Consider the following 23,571-nt stretch of genomic DNA (forward strand, 5'->3'; position numbering starts at 1 on the left):
TAAATGTTAATATCAGCAGAATTTTTTTAAACTTGATGAAATAACTTAAAAAATCATTTAGAAAAAAATAGTGGACAAAAACATCAAAGACCATCTGAATGTCTGGCATGGGGTGGGTGTGAAGAATGAAGGAAATTTTATAAAACATTTGCCAAAATTATTTCCATGGATGTAGCTTCTGTATCTGCTAAAATCAGACCATTTTTGATGTGTCCTTAACCTCTTTTGTAAATTTATTAATGTGCCAGTGGGCTTCTGATGCTGCTGGATTCTGATATCCCCTAGTCTACTGAGCCATGGCCAGACACTGTCTCTACTCTTGCCACCCCACACCGATTCTTAAATTCTTTTTCAGTGTTTTAATTCTCTAGCACTTTCTCTTGCAGACAGTCCTGCTTTCATTAAAAGGTACTCAGATAGCCGGGCATGGTGGCTCATGCCTGTAGTCCCAGCTACTCGGGAGGCTGAGGCAGCAGGATCGCTTGAGCCCAGGAGTTTGAGGTTGCTGTGAGCTAGGCTGATGCCACAGCGCTCTAGCCTGGGCAATAAAGTGAGACTCTGTCTCAAAAAAAAAAAAAAAAAGTACTCAGAGAAAAACTACATTTATTTTTAGAGAAAGATTGTAAACTCTACCCCGCTTATCCAGTATGGTAGCTACCAGTACATGTGGCTATAATAATTTAGAATTTTTTGTGATAACCTTTTATTTATATAGAATTATAAATTACAAACTATTATTTTGCTCAATCCTTTCAACCACCACGTGAGGCAGACATGCTAGAGGGTAGTAGCTCCATTTCGCAGGCAAGAATGGAAACACTGTTCCCATATTTAGTATAAGACAGCTTGGATTTAAGCCCTGGGCTTCCATACTTTCCACTGCTTTTTTCCCATGACTTTGCAATACATCATTTTAAAGCAATCTGATTTCACCATGCTTTAAAACATAAGAGCAACATTTATAACATCTGTTGCTGGCAGGTTAACTCTGGAGCCAGCCCACCTAACATCAAAGATCATCTGAATTCTGGGATGGGATGGGTGTGAGGAATGAAGGGAATTATATAAAACATTTGGCATCGGAAGAATGTGTGGCGTGTCTTGTTGAGCCTCTTTCTCTAACTCTGAAAATGAACAATGAGCCAGGGCTCCCTTGGCCATGCTGGCCCTGAAGATTCTCCCATCTCATCCCCAGCCCCTCCAGTGTCCGCTCTACCCGGCAACAGAGAATGTCAGTTCTGTTATTTCTCTGATTGGTTAAGCCTAGCCATGCTGATTCCTGTCCATCCATTTTGGCCATTTTCAGGTGATAGAAGCCCACAATTTCAGAGCTCTTGTCTGCTCCCAGCCTGCCTCAGTTCCTCATTGCTGTTCCTCTGCTCACAGTCGTCAACTACAGACCCCACGTGTTCCCTGAAGAGACAATGTTCCAGAGCAGAGCTGTGATCCTGAGAGCCCTCTCCTTGGCTTTCCTGCTTCCCCTGCAAAGAGCTGGGGCCATCAAGGGTGAGCGCCAGGGCATGTGAGAGCACCTGGCGAGGGGTGGGGGTGGCTGCTGTGAACTGTTTCAGGAATTAGAGACATCAGGGACTCGTTGATCTATTTTCCTCTATGTCCTTTTTCTCTCTTCTTTCCCTAGTGTGGGGTTGACTGCTGGTCCTTCTTGCTCTAATGATAATAATAGCAGCAGCAGCAGCTACAGTTTGCTAGACACCTACTTAATTTCTTTCCCATTTACATTTCACAAGGACCTTCATTGAAGATATTATTACCTCCTTTTAGAGGTGAAAAAACTGAAGGTCAAAAAGATTAATATAGTTTCTGGCCGGGCACGGTGGCTCACGCCTGTAATCCTAGCACTCTGGGAGGCCGAGGTGGGCGTATTGCTCAAGGTCAGGAGTTCGAAACCAGCCTGAGCAAGAGTGAGACCCCATCTCTACTATAAATAGAAAGAAATTAATTGGCCAACTAATATATATAGAAAAAATTAGCCGGGCATGGTGGCGCATGCCTGTAGTCCCAGCTACTCGGGAGGCTGAGGCAGGAGGATTGCTTGAGCCCAGGAGTTTGAGGTTGCTGTGAGCTAGGCTGACACCATGGCACTCACTCTAGCCTGGGCCACAGAGTGAGACTCTGTCTCAAAAAAAAAAAAAAAAAAAAAAAAAAGATTAATATAGTTTCTAAGGTTACACACCAAGTCGAAGAAGAACCAAGGTTCAAGTCCAGACCCAATTCTGATGGTCATGCTCCCCAGACTTCTGCACATGATTTTCTAGCTGAGCACTGTAGGGACCCCGTGCCCTCATATCTCTCTGGACCCCCAGGCTCTGCTCTGTGTGGCTGCTTCTGAGGGACCCAGAGTTATGGGCTCCATGTGCTGGAAGCTAGGAGAGCAAGTGCCAAGAGTGTTCCTGTATATCTTCTCTCTCCCAGGACCCGAGGCCCCTTCCCTGGTCGTTGTGGGAGGTCCACAAGCTGCCTTTCTCTGGACAGCAGTGTTTTTGTTCACCTTGTGATTCAGGTCTTGAAGACCCAGGGGACCACTGGGAGGCCCAGACTTTGGAGAACCACAAGGACTCAGCCAGGGATTATAAATGGTGATGAATACACTTTCTTCCCTGGAGACATCAAGGGGCATCAAGCCTGGGCATGATATTGTCATAAAAAATCTAGTGATGTGAAGGATTAGAATTTATTACATAAAAGATGTGCCCTGGCCCCCAGGCAACTTTATTTAAGGTGTGGGGTCCACGGGTGTGCAGAAGTAAAGAGGAGGTGAGGCTGGGATGAACTGGAAGTACCCGCCTATTGCCCTGGTGGTCACTTTGTAGTACAGTATACACTGTAATGAACACATCGTCACATAGATATGATACTTTTTAGGATCCTTGGTAGATATTACTAATTAACTCAGCTGTGTCTGTAGTGATTCCCTCCCCTCTCGTTCCTTCTCTCTCAACATATAAACATATTCTTTATCTTAAAAACATAAATATGAACCAACCAATACAAAACAATTTTGCCATCACTCTGCATCCTACCCTCGTAGCTAAGCTCCTGATTTTTGTCTCCAATGCAGTACTGAGCATACTCATGTCTTAGCTGTCAGGATGGTAACATCAAATCCGGTAAGGACTTCAATGTCTCTCTGACTTGATTCTTGATAATATTTGCACTGTAATCTACTTTTTTCTGGTTTCTCTGGTTTCTGGTTTCTTGGAACTTTTTTAAAAAGACCCTCCTTTATCTTACTCTGTCCTTATTTTTCTCGTATTTTTCTGGATCCTCCTTTGAAAATGCCCCTTAATTATCATGTTGCCCAGATCTATACCTACCGCTCTCAGCAAGTCTTATTTTTTGCACTTTTGCTGGAAAAGCTCATCTAGCCTTCACCTGCCACTGACGGCTCTCAGTTCTCTGGGCCAAACCCCTCTCCTGAGATCAGCCATCGTATACAACTGTCTATGTGTCATTTCTACTTAAAGATGACTTTTGAGTATTCTGAATACACTGTATCCCACACTGAACTCAACATCTTCTCCCAATCCCACTGTCTTCTTTTGTTACCCATTTAAATTGATGGAATCAAGATGATTGCATTGGGTTAGGGTGATGTTGGTCAAAGGATACAAAATTTCATTTAGATAGGAGGAATAAGTTCAAGAGTTCTGTTGTACAACATGGTGACTATAGCTAATAACAATGTATTGTATTCTCAAAAATCGCTAAGAGTGGATTTTGTGTTTTCACCACAAAAAATAGCTGTGAGGTAATGCATATGTTAATTAGCTTGATTTAGCCATTCCATGATGTAAACATATTTCAAAATGTGTTGTACACAATAAAAATGCACAATTTTTGTCAACTAAAAATAATTTAGAAAAGTGATGAGAGAGAGAGAGAGAGAGAGAGAGAGAGAGAGAGAGAGAGAGAGAGAGAGAGAGAGAGAGAGAGAGAGAGATGATTGCACTGGCCGGCCGAGGGCTGCAAACTCACAGGGAAATCCATGAGGCAGCTGGTTAGAGCAGATGAGCCCTGGAGTCCCTTTGTACTCTTATTCATCTGTCGTTCTAAACCAGAAGCTCTCATATATTCATTGCTTATTTAAATGATGATATTTGCTTTTATCCTCTTATGTTTGCTGCTTCTTGCAAACTAATAAAGACTAAGAAAAAATAAATTATATCCCACAGGTGTTTCAAACTCTGCAACGATTTGTAGTTCCATCAAAAACAAAATAAAAACATAAATTAAGAAAAAAGTTTGGAACCAATGCCAAAATAACTATACTATACTCTTGAATTTAATATACCTAAAATGAAAACTATTATCAACAAAGCTGTACACTCCATAGTTTCATGTTCATAGATGAAAACAGAAATTTAAAGACTGTAAAGAGGACGAAAATTTGAAGGATGTTTTCTTCTCCCTTGCAATTTTATATTTTTTCTCCCTTTTCTGTAATAAGAAAATAAAATTTCTGCCTCTCCTGCTCCTATAACTCTAAAGATAATTTTACACCTGTGGTCCTAGAAGACTCGAGATCTTATGGGGAGACAAAAACTTCTCTACTAGTCCCACCAATAGCTGTGTAAACTCACGCAGGCTGCTAAACCTCTCTGCATTTCCTGATCTGTGAAACAGTATGTTACGCATTTGCTTCATATGGGTATTGTGACAATTGAGTGAGTGAAATATGTGCAGTGTTTAGAACGGTGCCCGGCACACAGTAAGTAAGTGTTCACCGAATGTTACTTGTCAGTGTTATTATTGCTATTTCGGGGCGGTCAGGATGCCCAGACTTTCAAAGACCAGGAAGCAGCTTGACTTCTTGATGATATTCTCATTTGCTCCTCCTTCATTTCCTTGTAGCCGCTCTTGTCTCTTCTGCATCGTCTCCTTTTTGGTGTCACTCCTGCCCCGCAAGTCCTTCCTTTGATCTCTTTCCTTCCGCCTTTTTATGTGCATAAATCTTTATTCATTTTCTGGCCTCCACCACTTACATATTCGTACTAATATTTTGCCACGTTTTTCTCTGCTTTCTCTATGCAGCGGACCACGTGTTAACTTATGCTGCGTTTGTACAGAAGCATAGCCCGCTGGGAGAGTATATGTTTGAGTTTGATGAGGATGCGATGTTCTACGTGGATCTGGACAAGAAGGAGACGGTCTGGCACCTGCCGGAGTTTGCCCAAGCCTTTGCCTTTGAGGCTCAGGGTGGGCTGGCTAACATCGCTATATTGAACAACAACTTGAACATCCTGATCCAGCGTTCCAACCACACCCAGGACAGCAGTGGTACTGCCTGTCTTTGCTTCTTCCTCTGTAGCCCAACTGGGAAGGGATGGGTGGCCCTGCCTCACCCAGAGTGGGAGCACCAGAGGCCCACTGCCTCTTCCCCTGAGTGGGCCCGGGCTCATCCAGGCCCTTCTCATGCTAGAGAAAGGCTGAGCTGAGTGGGGTTGGCTGGTGGGGTGAGACTCCTGGCTCTGATTCAGGAACCTGGAGGTACCGTCAGGTCTGAGCCTGACGTGGACCCCACTCCAAAGTGCAGCCTCTGTGCTTCGCCCAGAACAGGCGGCTCACCGGGCCTGTTTTCTCCCAGAGCCTCCGGAGGTGACTGTGTTTCCCAAGGAGCCCGTGGAGCTGGGCCAGCCCAACACCCTCATCTGCCACATCGACAAGTTCTTCCCGCCGGTGCTGAACGTCACGTGGCTGCGCAATGGGCAGCCGGTCACCGAGGGCGTCGCTGAGAGCCTCTTCCTGCCCAGGACAGACTACAACTTCTGCAAGTTCCACTACCTGACCTTCGTGCCCTCGGCCGAGGACGCCTACGACTGCCGGGTGGAGCACTGGGGCCTGGACGAGCCGCTCCTCAGGCACTGGGGTACGGAGCCCATTTTCCTCTCCCTAATGTCCCTGGCACCCCCTATCCCCAGGACCGGGTGCCCTCTGCACCAGCTTTCCCCACCCTCTGGCCTCAGTCCTCCCCGAGTGTGAACACGCCACCAACCGGCCCCTGACCTTCGGCCCCTTGCACATCCCAGACGAGCCCCACCCTCGCTACACCTTCTGACCCCTCCTCCTTCTTCTGGCAGAGGCCCAGGAGCCTATCCAGGTGCCTGAGACTACGGAGACCCTGCTCTGCGCCCTGGGCCTGGTGCTGGGCCTGGTGGGCATCATCGTTGGCACCATCCTCATCATAAAGGCTCTGCGTTCTGGCCGCGACCCCCGTGCCCAGGGGCCCCTGTGAGTTATTGTGGAGATGGGGTTTTAGGGTACAGTCAGAAGAAAAGAGGGGAGAGCCTAGTGTCGTGGCCTGTTTACAGGACGGAGGATGAACACAGAACACAAAACACAAACGCAGAACACAAAGAAAAACGCAGACACATGCACAAATGGTTGATTCGAGTAATAATACACAGGGTCAGTTTTATTTTTAAACTCTAAAAGATTAAAGTTAGTTCCTTGTACATAACCGCTCAGGGATTGCAGCAATGGCCATAAATTCCGGAATACGTAGCCTTAGAGAAGCAGATATCCTCTGGCTCAAGGTTTCCAGGTAGTTGCTCCAGGCACCAGGCATAGATCATGGACTGAGATTAGCAAGGATGGGCAAGGCGAGTCACAGGGGCATTTCTCATCCCCAGCTTCTCTTAGGGTGATCCCCTAAGATCTTCGGCTGAACCCTGGTGGCTGTGCATGGCTTAGGTCCCCCCTCCCTTGAGGGGCTTACCTGTCATTGACTAACCAGCCATCTTATAGGGTGTACACAGCAATCACAGGAACAATGTGTTAATCGTGTGGGCTCCAGACCCCCAATACCGTGGGGTGGGGCAGCTCTTGCTTACTTGCAACTCAGGTCTGTTGTTATGCTTCTAGGCAACAGCCTTGTTTTTGTTATGCCTCAAGGCAACAGGGGCCTTGTCCAGAACATATTACTTTTAAATGCTCTGGGCAGAGTACATAAAATTTAATTCTTGAAATAGGAAAATATATATCAGTCCCCTACAGCCTAAGGTCTGTGCTACTTGAGGGAGGGAGGAAACAGTCAATTTGGTAAGTATGGGTTGATCCCTTAATGGGTTAAAAAGCACTGAGCTGTATAACAGCAACACTGATAATTCACTGAGCACGTAATACACTCAGGCACTATTCTGAGAACTTACACTTACTAACCCATTTTATCCTCACATTCTCTGTGACGTAGGCACTATTACTGTCACTGTTTTACATGAGTGACACTTAAGTCTTTGTACATACACAGAGACAGTAAGCAATTTGGCCAAGGTCACATGGCTAGGAAGTAATAGAGTTAGCATTCCAATTCAGAAATCCAAGATTGTTTGCTTAACAACTGCCCATACACTTGGCCTTTTATGAAGAAAAAGAGCAAGCCCAAACTCTGCAAGAGCCCAGAGTCTAGTGGTGAAGCCAGATCCATATTTCTGCCCATAATCACAACACAGTGTGACAGATGCCTACAAACTGTTTGCTGTCTCTGCTTGGACTCACTGAATGGCAACACTCATACAAATATGCCCCTTCTGGGATCCCGTGGTTTTCTATTTAACATAAAGCTTATTATGTTTTAGATATTTATGTGTTTCTGTAATTCTCTTCCTATTAGCTTGTGATCTTCCAGGCAGGTGACCACATCTAATTCATTATCATTATTATCACTATTTGTGCTGGACCACAGGTGCAAAGGGTCAAGTCCGTCAAGCTCCTCAGTTCATGCATCCCATCATCGTTGGTTCCTCCAGGTTTTCTCCACTGATTTGTTTGTTCCCTTCTAGCTCTAGTCTTTATTCCCATATTTAACCTCTTATTCCCATTCCTTGATTAAACATTCTAATGGATTTGATGAGTTTCCTTTTATTTGCATGTATCCTGTATAACATGTAGCATTGTTTCATGTACATGTATTTTTAATTAACCAAAATGGAATTATATTATAGATCTAATTTTGTACCTCTATCCATTGCTTCCAACTGTTCCATAGTGTTCTACTCTGTTCTTCCACCTATCTATATTCCCCATGGGATACTTGGATTACCTCCGGCTCTCCACTGTTGCGAGCAATCCTTGTATTCTCATGTGGACTTGCATGTGCCCATGGACCGCATCCCTGGAATGTGTGCACCCTAGGAAGGGGTTGCAGGGTCACTGAGGACGTAACTCCTTAATTCGACTAAGCGCTGCCCAGCTGCACGCCAGAATGGCTGTGCCAATCTGTATTTCCTTTAGCAGCACCCAAATTTTCTGCAATCTTTAAATTCATATCAATACTAGAATCCAATTTTCTAATTTTTGCCAATTTCATGTGCATCAAGGAATATGCTGTTTTATTTTGCATTCCTTTTCCTTCTTTTTTGGGCAGGGGGACAGAGTTTTGTTTTTTTTTTTTTTATCCAACAAGAAGCCATAACTTTATTAATGATAGAAACAGTACAAATTTCAAACCAAGCTGCAGTTACTCTTTTGAAACATCAAAAAAAATCCTTGTTTTCAGATGGTTACATTGTTAATCCCATAATAGCATTTACAATATCATTCTGTTGTTCTTCAGGGCTCCGACTGCCTGTGCTCTCGACGCAGTTGCTTGTGACATGGACAATTCTATGTTTTCAACTTCCACACCTGTTTCATCAGCTTCTTCCTCTTCACTCTCCTCTTGCACAGTTGGAGTCTGTGTGTTTCTTGAATGTTTGAAACAGCTTTGCCTTGAACTTTCAATTTCCCAGCAGCTGCTAGCTGTGCCTGCTGAGACAGATCCTCCATCTTGGCTTCTCCTAGAACTATGGAGGTATCTGAAGCTGGGCTCTTGTAGACATCTGGTTTTGTGACGACAAAGAGGATATTCTTAGATTTCCGGATAGTGACTCTAGTAACCCCTGTAACCTGTCGACCCAGTTTGGACCTGAAGACCCAGTTTGGACGTAGCCTTCCGTGCCTTCTCTTCACTCCGACTCTGTTTTGCTTTACTGACTGGCTCCTCAGATCCTGTTCCGGGCCCTGTCTCCGCCTGAGGCTGTGGCAGCCCCTGCTCTGTAGCAGGGCGGTTTCTGTGGCTTCACTGGGCATTTTGTGCAAGGAACGCGGAACCAGGATGGCGGCAGAAAGAGAGCGAGTGAGAGTGGCCAGAGTCTCACTCTGTTGCCCCAACTAGAGTGCCATGGCGTCAGCCTAGCTCACAGCAACCTCAAACTCCTGGGCTCGAGTGATCCTCCTGCCTCAGTCTCCCAAGTAGCTGGGACTACAGGCATGCGCCACCACACCTAGGTAATTTTATGAAGAATACACACACACACACACACACACACACACACACACACACACACACACATTTTAGTGGAGATGTAGTCTCGCTCAGGCTGGTCTCAAACTCCTGACCTTGAGCAATCCGCCCACCTCGGTCTCCCAGAGTGCTAGGATTACAGGCATGAGCAATTGCGCCTGGCTGGTTTTGCATTTTTTAATTACTTATATTACATAGATGGGTCTGTGTCTGAGTTCTAACTTATTCATTGTTCTATTTGTCTCTTCTTGCGCCGGTATCCTAGTGTTTTGGTTACAAGACATTGTAGCATGTGTAAATATCTAGGACAACTTCTTTCTTTTTTCTTTTTCTTTGTTCAAATACATTTATAATTACCATCTATAATTGATAATCATAACAGAATGATTATCATTGCCTTACGTGTAAAATTTAGGGGGCACCAAAAGAACTCAGTAATCAAAATAAACCATGTTTTAATGAAATATCTTAAAAATCAAAATTAATGCAAAAATACCTGATTAAATAATATCAAAACAGAAGTATTCAAAGAAAATGGAGAAAAGTAGAGACAGAAAATTAGAATATGTTATCACATAAGCCAAGGAAGCAAAGAATTCAGGAAGGAGGGAGTGCCGAGTAGTGTCAGATGTTCAGCAGAGGTCATGTGAGAAAATATGCTTGGTTCTGGAATCCTTTCAAGAGCAGTTTCACACAACGTGAGCAATTCTCCTTCCTTCACTGCCGTCATTCTGGAGTTGAGCTTGTGCCCTGGACTGGTAATGTGGCCCTTCCCTTCTCAGGATATTCTGGAGACTTGAAGCACCAGGGGTGGCCCCAGAGTCAGCTGGGGTTGGGGGTGAAATCCGACCCCTTTAGGGTATTCCTTGGCTTCTCACTGCTGTTCCTCCCAGGAGCAGGCCGCACGCAGGGATGACCGCCGTCTCCCCGAGACCTAACGGGGCAGAGAAATGGGGGTCAGGTGTAAAGGAAATGAGGACAGTGGGTCTGAGCTTCAAGTCCTGAACCAAGGGATGACAATAACGGTGTGTGTCTTGCTGCAGGTGACAAAATTCCTGAAAAGAAGAGGACGTAGGAGAGACCTGAATCCAGCTGCCCTACAAACTCCCAGTCGCAGCTTCCCGCTCAGCGCAAGTTCTCTGCACCCCAACGGCTGGCTTAATTGCTCGCCCTTCAAGTTCTGTCCCTGTGTGGTTTTTCTTGTTTTGTTTTTATGCTTTTGAGACAGAGTCTTGCTCTGTCATCTTGGTTAGAGTGCAGTGGTGTCGTATAGCTCACAGCAACCTCAAACTCCTGGGCTGAAGCCATCCTCCTGCCTCAGCCTCCCAAGTAGCTGGGACTACAGGCATGCGCCACCATGCTTGACTGATTTTTATTTTCTTTTCAGACAGGGTGTCACTCTTGCTCAGGCTGGTCTTGATCTCCTGAGCTCAAGCGACCCTCCCATCTCAGCCTCCCAGAGTGCTAGGATTACAGGCATGAGCCACAACGCCTAGCTTCCATCCTTGTTTTTTACCTTAAAGCACTCAGCCCTTAGTAAACTTCCTGACAAACAGAAGGTAATGGATACATGTGGATACTTTTGTAGAGCTAGTATAAAGATTACACTTTTACTGGGCTTCCCATCCTCTGGTCTTCTTTGAAAACTCTTCACCTCTCCCTTCCTGACACCAGTGAATTCTTCAATATTTCAAAGCAGAGCGAGTCTGAGTTCTTCTTGCTAGAAGTCTAGGACCAGGTCGCATATGACTAAGTTTTTATAAAGGTGTGGTTTTAAGCTGGGTTGTGGGTGCAGTCACTGAAGGTCCTGGATGGAAGGGGTTGAGAATATTGACTCAGCCCCGGGCTCTCCCCTGACTACAGAGGAGGGGTGTGGGCAGAGGACAGTGGGGCAGTTGTGCTTGGGTGAAGCTTTGGTTGGATGTGCCTCGAAGACTGCAGTGATTGGGGTCTCTGAGGGAGAGATTTGGTCTGTCTGGGTCAGGGTTCCAGGCAGGTGTGGATTCCACTCATGACCCTTCAGCTGCCCTCTCTCGGGCGGGTTGTGACCAGAGCAATTTCCCATGAAGTGTTTTTCACACGATGAACTGAGAGCAAAGAAAGAAAAAGAAACTGCCCTCATTCATTCCAATTTATACCTGCCAGAGTCACTCTGTGTGAGAGAGCTTAAATTATCATTAGCAGAGTTTGAATCAAAGGTTTGCAAAGAACAGTGTTAATCATAAAGTAAAATATATATATATATTTTTGAGAGATAATCTCTCTCTGTCACACAGGCTAGAGTACAGTGGTGTCATCTTAGCTCACAGCAGCCTCACACTCCTGAGCTTAAGCGATCTCCTGCCCCACCCTCCTGGGTAGCTGGAACTACAACCATGTGCCACCACACCTGGCTGATTTTTTAATTTTCTTATAGAGACAAGGTCTTGCTCTTGCTCAGGCTGGTCTCAAACTCCTGACCTCAAATCATCCTCCCATCCTGGTCACTCAGAGTGCTAGGATTACAGGTGTGAGCCACTGTACCCAGCTAGATTTTGTCGTTTTATGAATGTTATCTAGATGTTAAAATGAAAAGAGCATGAGATGGTAAAAATTCAGATAACTATAAGTGTTTGTTTTCTATTTTTTTCTTATTTTTAAATAAGAAAAGATAATTATTTATAGTAAAAATTATAATAATGTATTTTGGGGTTTAAAACATACCTATAGTAAATGTATGATGAAAATAGCACAAGGAATAGGATGGGGAAATGGAAGTATAGTGCTTATGTATGTGAAGTGGTATATTATTATTTTAGGGTAGAATGTATTAAGTTAAAGATGAATATTTTAAACACCACAGCAACTACTAAAAAAAGAGGTATAGCTAATAAGCCAATGAAGAAGATAAAATGGAATAGTAAGCATAACTAATCCAAAATAAAGATGTAAAAGAGGGAATACCAGTTAGGACAAAGAGAAAGTAACTAGTGAGATGGTAGATTTAAATACAACCATGTCAATAATTGAATTAAATGTACATGGTCTGAAGTCTGTAATTAAAAGGCAAAGATTTTCAGAATGCACCAAAAAAGTACAGGTCAACTATATGCTGTCTACATGATACCCACTTTAGGTATGAAGGCAAAGACAGTGGAAAAATGGGGAAATAATGCTAACCATGAGAATGTTGGTGGCTTTATTATTATTACTTTTTTTAGAGATAGAGTCTAGCTATGTTGCCCAGGCTGGTCTCAAACTCCTGGCCTCAAGCAATCCTCCCTCTCCAGCCTCCCAAAATTCTGGGATTATAGGCATGAGACACCGCACCTGACCTGGTAGCTGTATTTATATAAAAAATGTAGAAAAAAAGAAATATAGAACTTCAGAATAAGAAATATCATCAAGGATAAAGAGGAATGGTTCACAATATTAAAGGGATCAATTCATCAAGAACATAATACAGTCTTTTTTTGTTTGTTTTAGAGACAGGGTCTTACTCTGTCATGGAGGCTGGAGTGCAGTGGCCTGATCATATCTCACTGTAACCTTGAACTCCTGGGCCTAAGTGATCCTCCCACCTGAATCTTCCAAGCAGCTGGGACTACAGGCATGCACCACCATGCCTTGCTAATTTTTAACATTTTTTTGGTAAAGGTGGGGTCTTACTATGTTGCCCAGGTTGGCCTAGAACTCCTGGCCTCAAGCCATCCTCCTGCCTTGGCCTCCCAAAGTGCTGGGATTACAAGCACGAGCCACTCTGACCGACCCCATAACACAATCCTAAATATGTATTCACCTAGTATTATTAAAAATGTTTCAAAGCACATGACACAAAAAATGATAAAAATAAGAGCAGAAATAGACCAATCCATAGTTTTATTTTAATATTCCAACACTTTCCTCTCAGTAAACAATAGAAAAATTAGGTAAAAATCCCAATAAGGATATAAAAGATTTGAATAACACTTTTGACCAACCAATGTGATATAATTGGCATCTATAGAATACTTCACCCAACAGCAGCGGAATGTATATTATTTTTAGATGCACATAGAACACCCCACATGATAGACCATACGCTGGGTTATAAGCCACTCTCAATGAAGTTGGAAGGGTTGAAATGGTACAGAATTATTCTCTGACCACTACAGAATTAAATTATAAAGCAATAAGAGAAAAATATCTGGAAAATCCCAAATATTTGGAAATTAAAAAGCATACTTCTAAATAGCAACTGTGTTAAAAAAAAAAAGAGTCAAAAGGAAACTTAGACAATATTTTGAACTGAATGAATATGAAAACACACTGTATCAAAATTTGTGTGATACAGTATTTAGAGGATAATTTATAGCTTTAGATAATTAGAACAAAGGAAAGCCCCAAATCAGTGATCTAGCTCCAATCTTAAGAAGCTAGAAAAAGAAGAGCAAATTAAATCCAAGATTAATAGTAAGAGAAGAAATAAATTCAATAAAAATTGACAATAGAGAAAATTAACAAAATCAAATGCTAGTTCTTTACAAAGCTCAATACATTGGTAAACCTCTAGCTAGATGCATCACAAAAGAGAAAAGACTCAAATTGCCAGTATCAGGAATGAAAGTGTGTACATCACAACAGATCAGACAGACACTAAAAAGACCATAGGGAATATTTTGAAATGCCAATACATTTTAGAGGCCAACAAATTTGACAATTTACATTGTTAAATTAGATCTAACGATGCCTTCACATTTTGAGTATCTACATAGCTAACTGCAAGCCAGCTTAGTATGTAGACAAACTACAACCAAAATTATGAGTATATTCTTGTAACAAATAGCTGATTCCCCGCCAATTACAGCAGCTGGGACTCAGGCGATTGCAGGCTGCCAGCTGATCAGACCGCGTCCATGTAAGCCAATGCCTCCGTACACCATGCACGAATGAGCAAATACTGCGCTGCAACCAATCAAGCTGTTTCTGAATTTCTTGTTTCTGTCTACAAATGGTGCCTGCCCATTGCTATAAATGGGCAGAGCTCTCTGAACCTCTTCTAGTTCTGAGTGCTGCCAGATTCATTAATTGTTCTTTGCTCAAATAAACTGCAAAATTTAGTTTGCCTTAAATTTTTCTTTTAACAAAATGAAATAGAAACATTCCTTGAGAGATTCAAATGACCAAAATCGACTCAAGATGATACCTGAATCAATGAAAGAAATTGACTTTGTAATGTAAAAACCTTCTCACAGAGAATATTCCAGGTCTGATGTCTTCACTGATTAATTCTATCACACATTTAAGGAAATAATAATACCAATTACACTCAAACTCTTTCAATAGAAGAAAAGAACACATCACAATAATTTATAAGTCCAGTATAGTAAGATCAAACAATGCCATTACAAAAAAAACTATAGACCCATATCACTCACAAACATAGATATATTATTAATGAGGCCAGGCATGGTGGCTCACGCCTGTAATCCTAGCACTCTGGGAGGCCGAGGTGCGAAGATCGCTCAAGGTTAGGAGTTCAAGACCAGCCTGAGCAAGAGCGAGACCCCGTCTCTACTATAAATAGAAAGAAATTAATTGGCCAACTAATATATATAGAAAAAATTAGCCAGGCATGGTGGCGCATGCCTGTAGTCCCAGCTAATTGGGAGGCTGAGGCAGAAGGATTGCTTGAGCCCAGGAGTTTGAGGTTGCTGTGAGCTAGGCTGACGCCATGGCACTCACTCTAGCCTGGGCAACGAAGCGAGACTCTGTCTCAAAAAAAAAAAAAAAAAAATCAATGTAATTCCACATCTTAACAGAATAAAGAGAAAAATAATATGATTATCTCAATAGATGCAGAAAACGGCATTAGTTTATTCAGAAAACTATGAATAAAAGGGAATTTCTTCAACCTGATAAGCAGCATCTATGAGAATCAACAACCGGCCAGGTGTGGTGGCTCACCCCTGTAATCCTAACACTTTGGGAGGCCAAGGAGGATTGCTTAAGGCCAGGAATTTGAGACCAACCTGAGCAAGTGCGAGAGCCTGTCTCTACAAAAAAATAGAAAAAAGTAGCCAGGTGTGGGGGTGTGTGCCTGTAGTCCCAGCTACTTGGGAGGCTGAGGCAGGAGGATCGCTTGAACCCAGGAGTTTGAGGTTGCTGTGAGCTAGGCTGATGCCACAGCACTCCAGTCTAGGACACAGTGCAAGATCCTGTCTCAAAAAAAAAAAAAAAAAATCAACAATTGACATATTTTCAACTTTTTTGTAAGCATTTCACTTCCCCTATAAAACTAATTAGTTTTCTGGTATGACATTGGGATTTAGTGAAGAAACGCTCCCTACTGGAAAAATATGAAATGCTGGATATTCCATGAACAGTTTCTATGATTCTATGTAATTGAAGCTATTAACTATTAACTACATAATACTTTTAGTGACGAAAAGAAGATGGCATTCTTGAACTATGATGCCAGGTGGGCACACTGAGCAAAAAGCAAGGTTTGCAGAGAAGAAATGTTTCTAACGGAAAAATTGAGGACAAGAGTTTGAGGTGACGATGGCACATCCAGGTGGATGAGCCCGGCACACAGCCTAAGATGAAGCCGGAGGCTGCAGACCTGGGAGCTTTGTGGGGCATGGTGGTTGATGTCCTGAGTGTGAGTGAGGCCTGCGAAAGGACAGGGGTGGAGACGAGCGGAGTGGAGGGCTGAAGGCGGGCTCCAGCAGGGCTCCACGTAAAGGCGGGAGGGAGGAGCAGTGGACAAAGGAGAGCACGGCATTCGGGAGTAAGCGGGGTAAGAGGCAGAGGGCTACGGGAAGAGAGTGACTCTCTCCCTCTCCCTTGCAGCTGTCTGTGGCCATGAGTGGGTAAGAGCCGATGGTCTGATGCGCTGCCAAAGCCGGAACAGGAGGCTGCGTTGACGCCAGCCGTGGTCTGCAGTAGGGACGCCGGTAAACCCCCGTGCTCTTCTTGGACCTGGGCCGGAGCCTTGTACATTCAGGGATCGATTCTTAAGAAAAATCTGTATCACCTGGACAATGGTATAAAGAAAAACAGAAAATGAGTAAAATAGTTCAAAGGCTTGGGATTTGGGAGCCATTAATAAATTTGAGCAAGTCCCTATGCATCATGGGTAAAAAACAAACAAACAAAAACCCTGACCAAGTTTGGTTTGGAGAAGAGAAAAGGGCAGAACCAGGGGTGATTTCAGGATCTCTGGCTCCAAATAAATACTCCTCAATTATGGAGGTCCTAGGCAGTCAGGCAGGGGTGTTTTGCTTTGTTTATGAGAAGAGTGTACCTACAGATCTTTACATACATAAAACATATTAATGATTACATTTTTATTTTTTGGTCTGAAGTAGGAGTATCTGCTCCTAGTAAAGTGTAGACGAGACTCACATGAGCCCTGAGCACGCGTGTATGGCTAGGAGTAGAAGATACCTCCTTAGGGTGAGAGCACTTCAAGCAAGAAGGTTATTCTAGCCCATCCTCCCCCTTTGCCCTTTCTAAGTTTTCAGCTCTCATAGAAAAGCCTTTTTTGATATTTAAGCTCAATTGCTCTTCTTGTGGAACAATTAGAGGCAGCAATTAAGTCCTATAAAAAAATATTTGTCTGTTTCTTTCCTCCACTTCCTCTCTGAAAAGGCAGCATTGCAGCCATTTCCCTCACTCCTTTCCCGTTTCCCTTTCTCTTTGCTCAGGGTTTGCATATGCAGTCAACTGAGAAATCTGTCCTAAGGCGAGCTGTTGAGCACTCAACTGTGCAAAGGTTAAAGCTAGGCTCTAAGACTGAGAGGGAAAGGCTGATGGAACAGGTTTGGGGAAAGCTGTGATGATAAGAATTACTACTTCTGCTTAATGACTTTCCCTCCGGCCAGTGAGAAGCGAGTGTGAGGCACTGCCGCTTGTGCCCAGCTAACAGCGATGCTGCGATTGTCCTGAGCTGAGTTATGGAGAAGGGAGCGGTGTTATAACAGAGATACTGTATCTTTGAGTTCTGGAAAGAGAAGCAGCATGGTATCGAGAGAGTAGTTCTGGGAGTGGGCAGATGTGTCCTGTGGACCTAGAGGGGACAGAACTGGGGGTCTGAGTGGGCTCTTGGGGAGGAAGAGCCCTCCACAGTGAGAGCGGCAGCGCCGGCTGGGGTTAGAGCCGCGGCCTCACATGAGGAGCGGTCGGTGCGGCCACCAGTTGCAGCCTGCGGGAGCCTTCCAGGATGGTGGCATCGAGTTGCCAGCCATACCCTTTCTCGAGACAGACTGTTAGCTCAGATACGACTCTCCAGCCCTCTTCAAAGAACGGATGTTTTGAAACGATAGCATTTCAAATGAAACCCACAAAAATGCAGAAACAACAAGAGGTAAACTTTCTATTAAGGAAGGAGAAGGCGGCCGGGCGCGGCGGCTCACGCCTGTAATCCCAGCACTCTGGGAGGCCGAGGCGGGCGGATGGCTGGAGGTCAGTGTAAGGCTGGTCCCCCTCCTCTCCCTAGATCAAAAAGAAAAGGCTCATGAGGTCAGACCTGCCAAGGACAAAACTGCCAGGCCCCGCTGAGAGGATCCACGCCCAGATGTCCACCTGGGTAAGAACGTTTTGACTCATGGATTCCACAAAAACCTCCAGTCCCTCCTGTTTCTCAATGACCACCCAAGGTCACAATGGAAAATCCCCAGCTCTTCCCACCAAAAGTCCCTAGCCAGGCCCAAAGGATATAAAAGGCCTCAGCCCCTTCAAATGGAGGCGACTACTAGGGCCCCTGCTCTTGGGGCCCCAGAACCTCGTCCACGAGTGTATAATAAAGCCACGTGGTTTGGCCCCCACTCTTTCTGTCTGTCTTTTCTTTTCATCGCCGCTGAAAAACCTTACGGTCAGGAGTTTGAAACCAGCCTGAGCAAGACCCTGTCTCTACTAAAAATAGAAAAAATAGCTGGGTGTGGTGGTGGCACCTGTAGTCCCAGCTACTCGGGAGGCTGAGGCAGGACGATGGCTTGAGCAGGAGTTTGAGGTTGCTGTGAGCTAGGCTGACATCATGGCACTCTAGCCCAGGTGACAGAGCAAGACTCAGTCTCAAAAAAAATAAAATAAAATAAAATAAAATAAAAACTAAAAAGTAATATGAAACAGGTTAAATTAATTTATATTTAAAACCCAATATATCCAAAATATTGTCACTTGAATATTAATTAATATAAAATTATTAATGAAATTATATATATATTTAACCAAATCTTCAGATTCCAGTGTGTTTTATACTTACAGTTCATCTTGTTCTTGTAAGGTTTTTCAGTGGCGGCAAAAAGAAAAGACAGAGAGAGAAAGAGTGGGGGCCAAACCACATGGCTTTATTGTACACTCCTGGAGGAGGTTTGGGGGCCCCAAGAGGGGGGCCCAGAAGTTGCCGCAGTTTGAAGGGGCTGAGGCCTTTTATACCCCTTGGGCGTGCTAGGGACTTGTGGCGGGAAGAGCGGGGGTTTTCCATTGTGACCTTGGGTGGTGGCTGAGAAATAGGAGAGGCTGGAGGTATCTGTGGAATCCAGGAGCTGAAACATTCTCATCCAGGTGGAAATCTGGGGTGGCTCCTTTCTGCAGGGCCTGGTGGTTTTGTAGTTGGCGGGTCTGGTGAGCCTTTTCTCTCTCTTTTTTTATCTAGGCAGGGGAGGGGCCGCCGGCGGCCTCACAGCACTCGACGCCGCCAGCGGCCTTACAGTACTCGACACCCAAGTGGCCGGTGGCCGCCATGTCGGGCGGCACAGTCCTGGAGGAAAGGGCCGCGTCCTGCCCTCCTCCGTTCCCAGCACAGGACACAATGTCCAGACATAGTAGGTGTCCTATAGAGATTTACTTAATTAGTGAATCATATATCCTAACATCTGCCTCAACTTGCAATGCTCCAGGGAACATGACAGATACAACTTTACCTCCACATCAGCATTCTGGAAAATTTGAATCTGTGTCATTTTCAAAAGACACTTTAGTCATCTTTTTGTTGAGCCTATGTGTATTGGAAAGTCTCTCCCGAGAGCCACTGGTATTCACTTTACTTACTTTAATTTGTTATTTAATTAAAGTATTTATTTAATGCTGTGCTAGCATTTAGGGGAGAAGGGAGATTGTGTAACAGAGACGCAATAAACTGTGACCCCTTCTCACAGGGCCTTTCTCTCTGAGACGGAAGGTAGGTCATACATAACTATTACAAGAAAATAATGGTGAGACCTGCTTCCTGCCAGGACGAATTAGCATGTGATTTGGATTCCCACCCCTAAAATCAATCCTGGACAAGCCATACAGAGAAAATAGTGGGGAACTCTGGTGAGACTGAAAGGTGTTTTGAACTAGTGGGTGGGCTGCTGGCCCTTGTCTGTGAGAAGGTTCTGGGAGGCAGCCTGCTCTCGCCTCTCCCAGGGCTGGCCTTGAGTAATCATTGTCCGTTCCACGCTACAAAAAAAAATGACAAGATCCTGACTGCCAAACAATCTTGCCAAAAAAAAAAAAAAAAAAAGATCCTGCTGCCTGTTGAGGGTTGGGGAAAAATCCAGGCCCAAATCCTGCTGGAGTGGAGGAGCTGGGGACAGCCAGTCACAACTGACTGCCGTAGTCACGGCTCCTCTGCCACTCCAGCTACCAACCCTGGGGCGACTAGAGCAGGGAGGACAGGCATCGCCCAGTGCCCCTTACCCTGAAGTGCCACTCAGGTGACGCCACAGTGACCGTGGTGTTGTGTCAGCCTAGGACTCAGGCTGCCCTTCCTTCTCTTTACACATGACACTGACACAGATGGCTCTCGTGGGTCAAAGCAATAAGACCTTTAGGAAGTGCCCCCACTGCAAAAGACAAACAGCAAACAGGACCATAGGTGTCCCTAAAAGAAGTATTAGAAAATATAGACCAGCCATTTAAAATGAGCATAAAAGCACATTTAAATAAATAAGAGAAGCTATTATAATATGAAAAAAAATGAAATATAGGGAAAAATATATAGAGGTTCTGGGTGTGAAAAAATATAACAGTTGACATAAAAACCACATTAATGATGGTTTAATTAGTAAATTGTAGGACTACACTGAAGAATAGTCTCAAAAGATAGAAGAATAAAAAAATAGAGAAAAAAAGTCAAGAGATGGAAGAGAGAATTCTCAAATATGGAAAATATGAGTTCCGTAAAGAGAAAAAAAAAATAAAAATAACACAAAATAGTTAAAGAAGTACAAGAGATTAATTCCCAGAAGTAAAAGATAGAGATGATACACAATGTCTTACAGCAAGACAAGAGAAAACCAACTTTAGATACAATATAGCAAAAATTTAAAAAGTTAATGAGAAAATTCTAAAAGATTCCAGCTTGAAAGGCTGGCAGATTTTTCTAACTATGACACTGGATTTGAAAGAAACATTGGGATGATATTATTTAAAATACTAAAGGGAAAAGAACTTAAAACTTAGAATTTAATACACAACTAAAATTTATTCAAAAGTGATGGTATAATAAAAATATTCTCAGCTGGGTGCAGTGGCGAACACCTGTAATCCCATAACTTTGGGAGGCTGAGGTGGGAGGATTGCTTGAGTCCAGGAATTCAAGGCCAACCTGGGCAACATAGTGAGAGCCCTGTCTCTTAGGAAAAAAAAAAGAAAAATTCTCAAGTGTGCAAGGCTTCAGAAGGTTTGCCATACAAATATTCATGTTTAAAATACTTTTGGAGGAAGTATTCTAATTAGAGAAAAACATTTCAGGGGGTGCCAAAAGGTATGAGAAGTAATATTGACCAAACACTTTGGTAAAGTAGAGAGAAAGTATATGAATGGATTTGAAACCATGCTGAAGTTCTTATTCAGTTAGAGAGAAGATATGAAACAAAAAGACAATGACAACTAAACAAGAAAATTTGAAAAACAGAAATACTGAAATAAATAAGGTACTAGAAAAAATCCAAATACATCAATACTTACACTACACAATAGGGCAAAGACAGTACCATGTGCTCACCAACCCAGTGCATCTCCTGAACACACAACTAAAGTATGAAGAGTTTCTGGTCCAAAGCCATGTGAACAGACATGCCTTCCCTGGGGTCTCTCTCCTACCTGAAAGCTGGAAGTGAAAGTCTTTGCAATAGTGGAGATGCAAAATGGAGCTAGCCTGGGTTCATGAGTCACTTTTTGGAGGAGAGCTACAGAATGTCCAACCTGCCTTGAACCGCACATGGGTAAAAAATAAACCTGTGTTTTGTTAAACCACTGAGACTTCAGTGTTTTTTGCAGAAGCAAGTTTGCTCACTTTGACTAATACATGGACTGAACCACCAGTTGGAATCTGACAGAGATTGTCAGATTGAATCAAAAACAAAATCTATCTTTATGACATTCACAAGTGCTACATCTAAAGTACACAGAAAGAGTAAAAACAAAAGCAAACGAATACCCAAAACTAGTTGTGGAGCTTATTAACATCAGACAAGACAGACTTTAAGACAGAAAGACTGTCAGGACATCACTGGACACGGTGGCGCATGCCTGTAATTCAAGATGCGGGAGGATCGCCTAAGGCCAGGAGTCTGAGCCCAGCCAAGCAGCCTGGGCACCTAGTGAGACTTTCTCTCCAACAAAGAAAAAAAAAAAAAAAAAAAAAAGGAAAGAAAGGAAGAAAGACAGTCAGAACAAACTGGAAAAAAGTTTAATTCACAGACTATAATAATTCCAAAGAGTAAGCACTTAATAGCCTAAACGTGTAGAGGACAAAAACTGATTTAAAAAATTGAAACAAATTGAAAAACCTACAGTCATAGCACTACTCCTAGTTCTTTATAGGTCAGTCCCCAAATAAGGAAAGATATGATAAATTAGAACAATGAAATCAACATGCCTGGTCTAATAAACATGTACATGCATAAAATTCTGCATCCAATTCATTAGAGAACACATGAAACATTTACAAAAATTGACCACACTCCAAGTCATAGATAAAATTCAATAAACTTCAAAGAAGATGCATCATACTGACAAGGTTCTTGGCTTAGCATGCAATTTAAGTGTTAAGTTAATAACAAAAAACATATATTTAAAAAATCTCCATATATTTTGAAATCAAACACACCCAACAGTTACTAAACAAAGCAGCAGCATGCTTTATCATGAGTTTGGAATAACTTACCCACCTGTCGCCCCATCGTCCCATGACTCCAGCTCCCACTCTACTCGAGAGGAGATCAAGGTGGTGAGGACTCTAAGCCAGGGCAGGATCTAAGCAGTGAGATCATTCATGGACAGATACCTGCTGAGCACCCCACTAGGCACTAGGCATTATTGTAGATACTGGGGAACGGAAACAAAAAGAACTAAGATTAGGGCTCCCATAAACTGTGCCACCCAAATCCATTACTAGCTGTAATTTGTTAGTTTGAGATTGGCTCCACTCAGTGTAGGAAACCTGTATTCAGTAAGGAAAGAGCATCAGAGCAATTTTACCAGAAGTCCGTCCACAGGCTGCCCAAGAGTCACCTAGGGAGCAGGCAGGAATCACAGGTCCCCTGGCCCTACCTTGGAAAGGCTATTCTAGCTCATCAGGTCAAGAAGGAACCAGGAACGTGTGTTTTTTAATTAATTTTCAATACTCTTTACTTTTGCACTAAATACACTTCTTTTGTATAAAACAGTCAATAGACACAAGTAGACTCTCTAATATCTTATTGAGATAAAATATACTAGGCTTTAACGCCCAGCTGCAAAAATAAATACAACACAGTTAAGAGAATGGCCTTGCTGGAGTAACAACTTCTATATATTATTTTATTAAAATTTAATAAATGGATGTAAAGATATTTCACAGGCCAAGATAACGTAATACAAATTGTGGAGAGACTATCAAGAAAGTATAATAGGGATGATAGAATCAATCTGATACTACCGGGCTGATTATATAAACAAGAGAATAAACAAATAAAAGAGGCTGGGCGCGGTGGCTCACCCCTGTAATCCTAAAAGAGGTATGTACGATAATCAATATGTTGGTTAATATATATATAATGGAATCATTTGGGGAAGTCAGACAAGCAATTGTTACAAATGGAATTTAGAAATCACAGACAAGACATATGATTTGAGGCTGGGCGCGGTGGCTCACACCTGTAATCCCAGCACTCTGGGAGGCTGAGGCGGGCAGATTGCTCGAAGTCAGGAGTTCAAGACCAGCCTGAGCAAGAGCGAGACCCCCGTCTCTACTAAATATAGAATGAAATTAATTGGCCAACTAAAAATATATAGAAAAAATTAGCCAGGCATGGTGGCGCATGCCTGTAGTCCCA

At 43.3% G+C, this 23,571-nt stretch overlaps 1 protein-coding gene and 1 pseudogene across 2 annotated transcripts; one reads left to right on the forward strand and one right to left on the reverse strand.

The window, feature by feature from the left end:
* The first annotated feature begins 1,299 nt into the window (after nt 1-1,299).
* Nucleotides 1,300-11,003, forward strand: LOC105886009 (HLA class II histocompatibility antigen, DP alpha 1 chain). Of its 2 annotated transcripts, XM_076003437.1 has the most exons (5): nt 1,300-1,506; nt 5,053-5,298; nt 5,606-5,887; nt 6,099-6,249; nt 10,345-11,003. In XM_076003437.1, exons 1-5 carry the CDS (start codon nt 1,425-1,427, stop codon nt 10,346-10,348), a joined length of 765 nt encoding a protein of 254 aa, XP_075859552.1. In that variant the 5' UTR covers nt 1,300-1,424; the 3' UTR covers nt 10,349-11,003. The 2 variants fall into 2 exon arrangements, with proteins under 2 accessions (XP_075859552.1, XP_075859553.1); XM_076003438.1 differs by lacking the exon at nt 10,345-11,003 and having other exon boundaries at nt 6,099-6,253.
* LOC105885978 (nascent polypeptide-associated complex subunit alpha pseudogene) lies at nt 8,394-9,134 on the reverse strand (annotated as a pseudogene).
* Nucleotides 11,004-23,571: the final 12,568 nt, after the last annotated feature.

This window comes from Microcebus murinus, chromosome 5, assembly GCF_040939455.1.
Source record: "Microcebus murinus isolate Inina chromosome 5, M.murinus_Inina_mat1.0, whole genome shotgun sequence".
NCBI lineage: Eukaryota > Metazoa > Chordata > Mammalia > Primates > Cheirogaleidae > Microcebus > Microcebus murinus.

What these genes read in the sequence shown, in the direction of transcription:
- LOC105886009 (XM_076003437.1), top strand. Translation starts at nt 1,425, where the DNA reads ATGTTCCAGAGCAGAGCTGTGATCCTGAGAGCCCTCTCCTTGGCTTTC. An exon ending in AAGAGCTGGGGCCATCAAGG is followed by an intron (nt 1,507 to 5,052) that starts GTGAGCGCCAGG and finishes TTCTCTATGCAG; the next exon opens with CGGACCACGTGTTAACTTAT. An exon ending in CCACACCCAGGACAGCAGTG is followed by an intron (nt 5,299 to 5,605) that starts GTACTGCCTGTC and finishes GTTTTCTCCCAG; the next exon opens with AGCCTCCGGAGGTGACTGTG.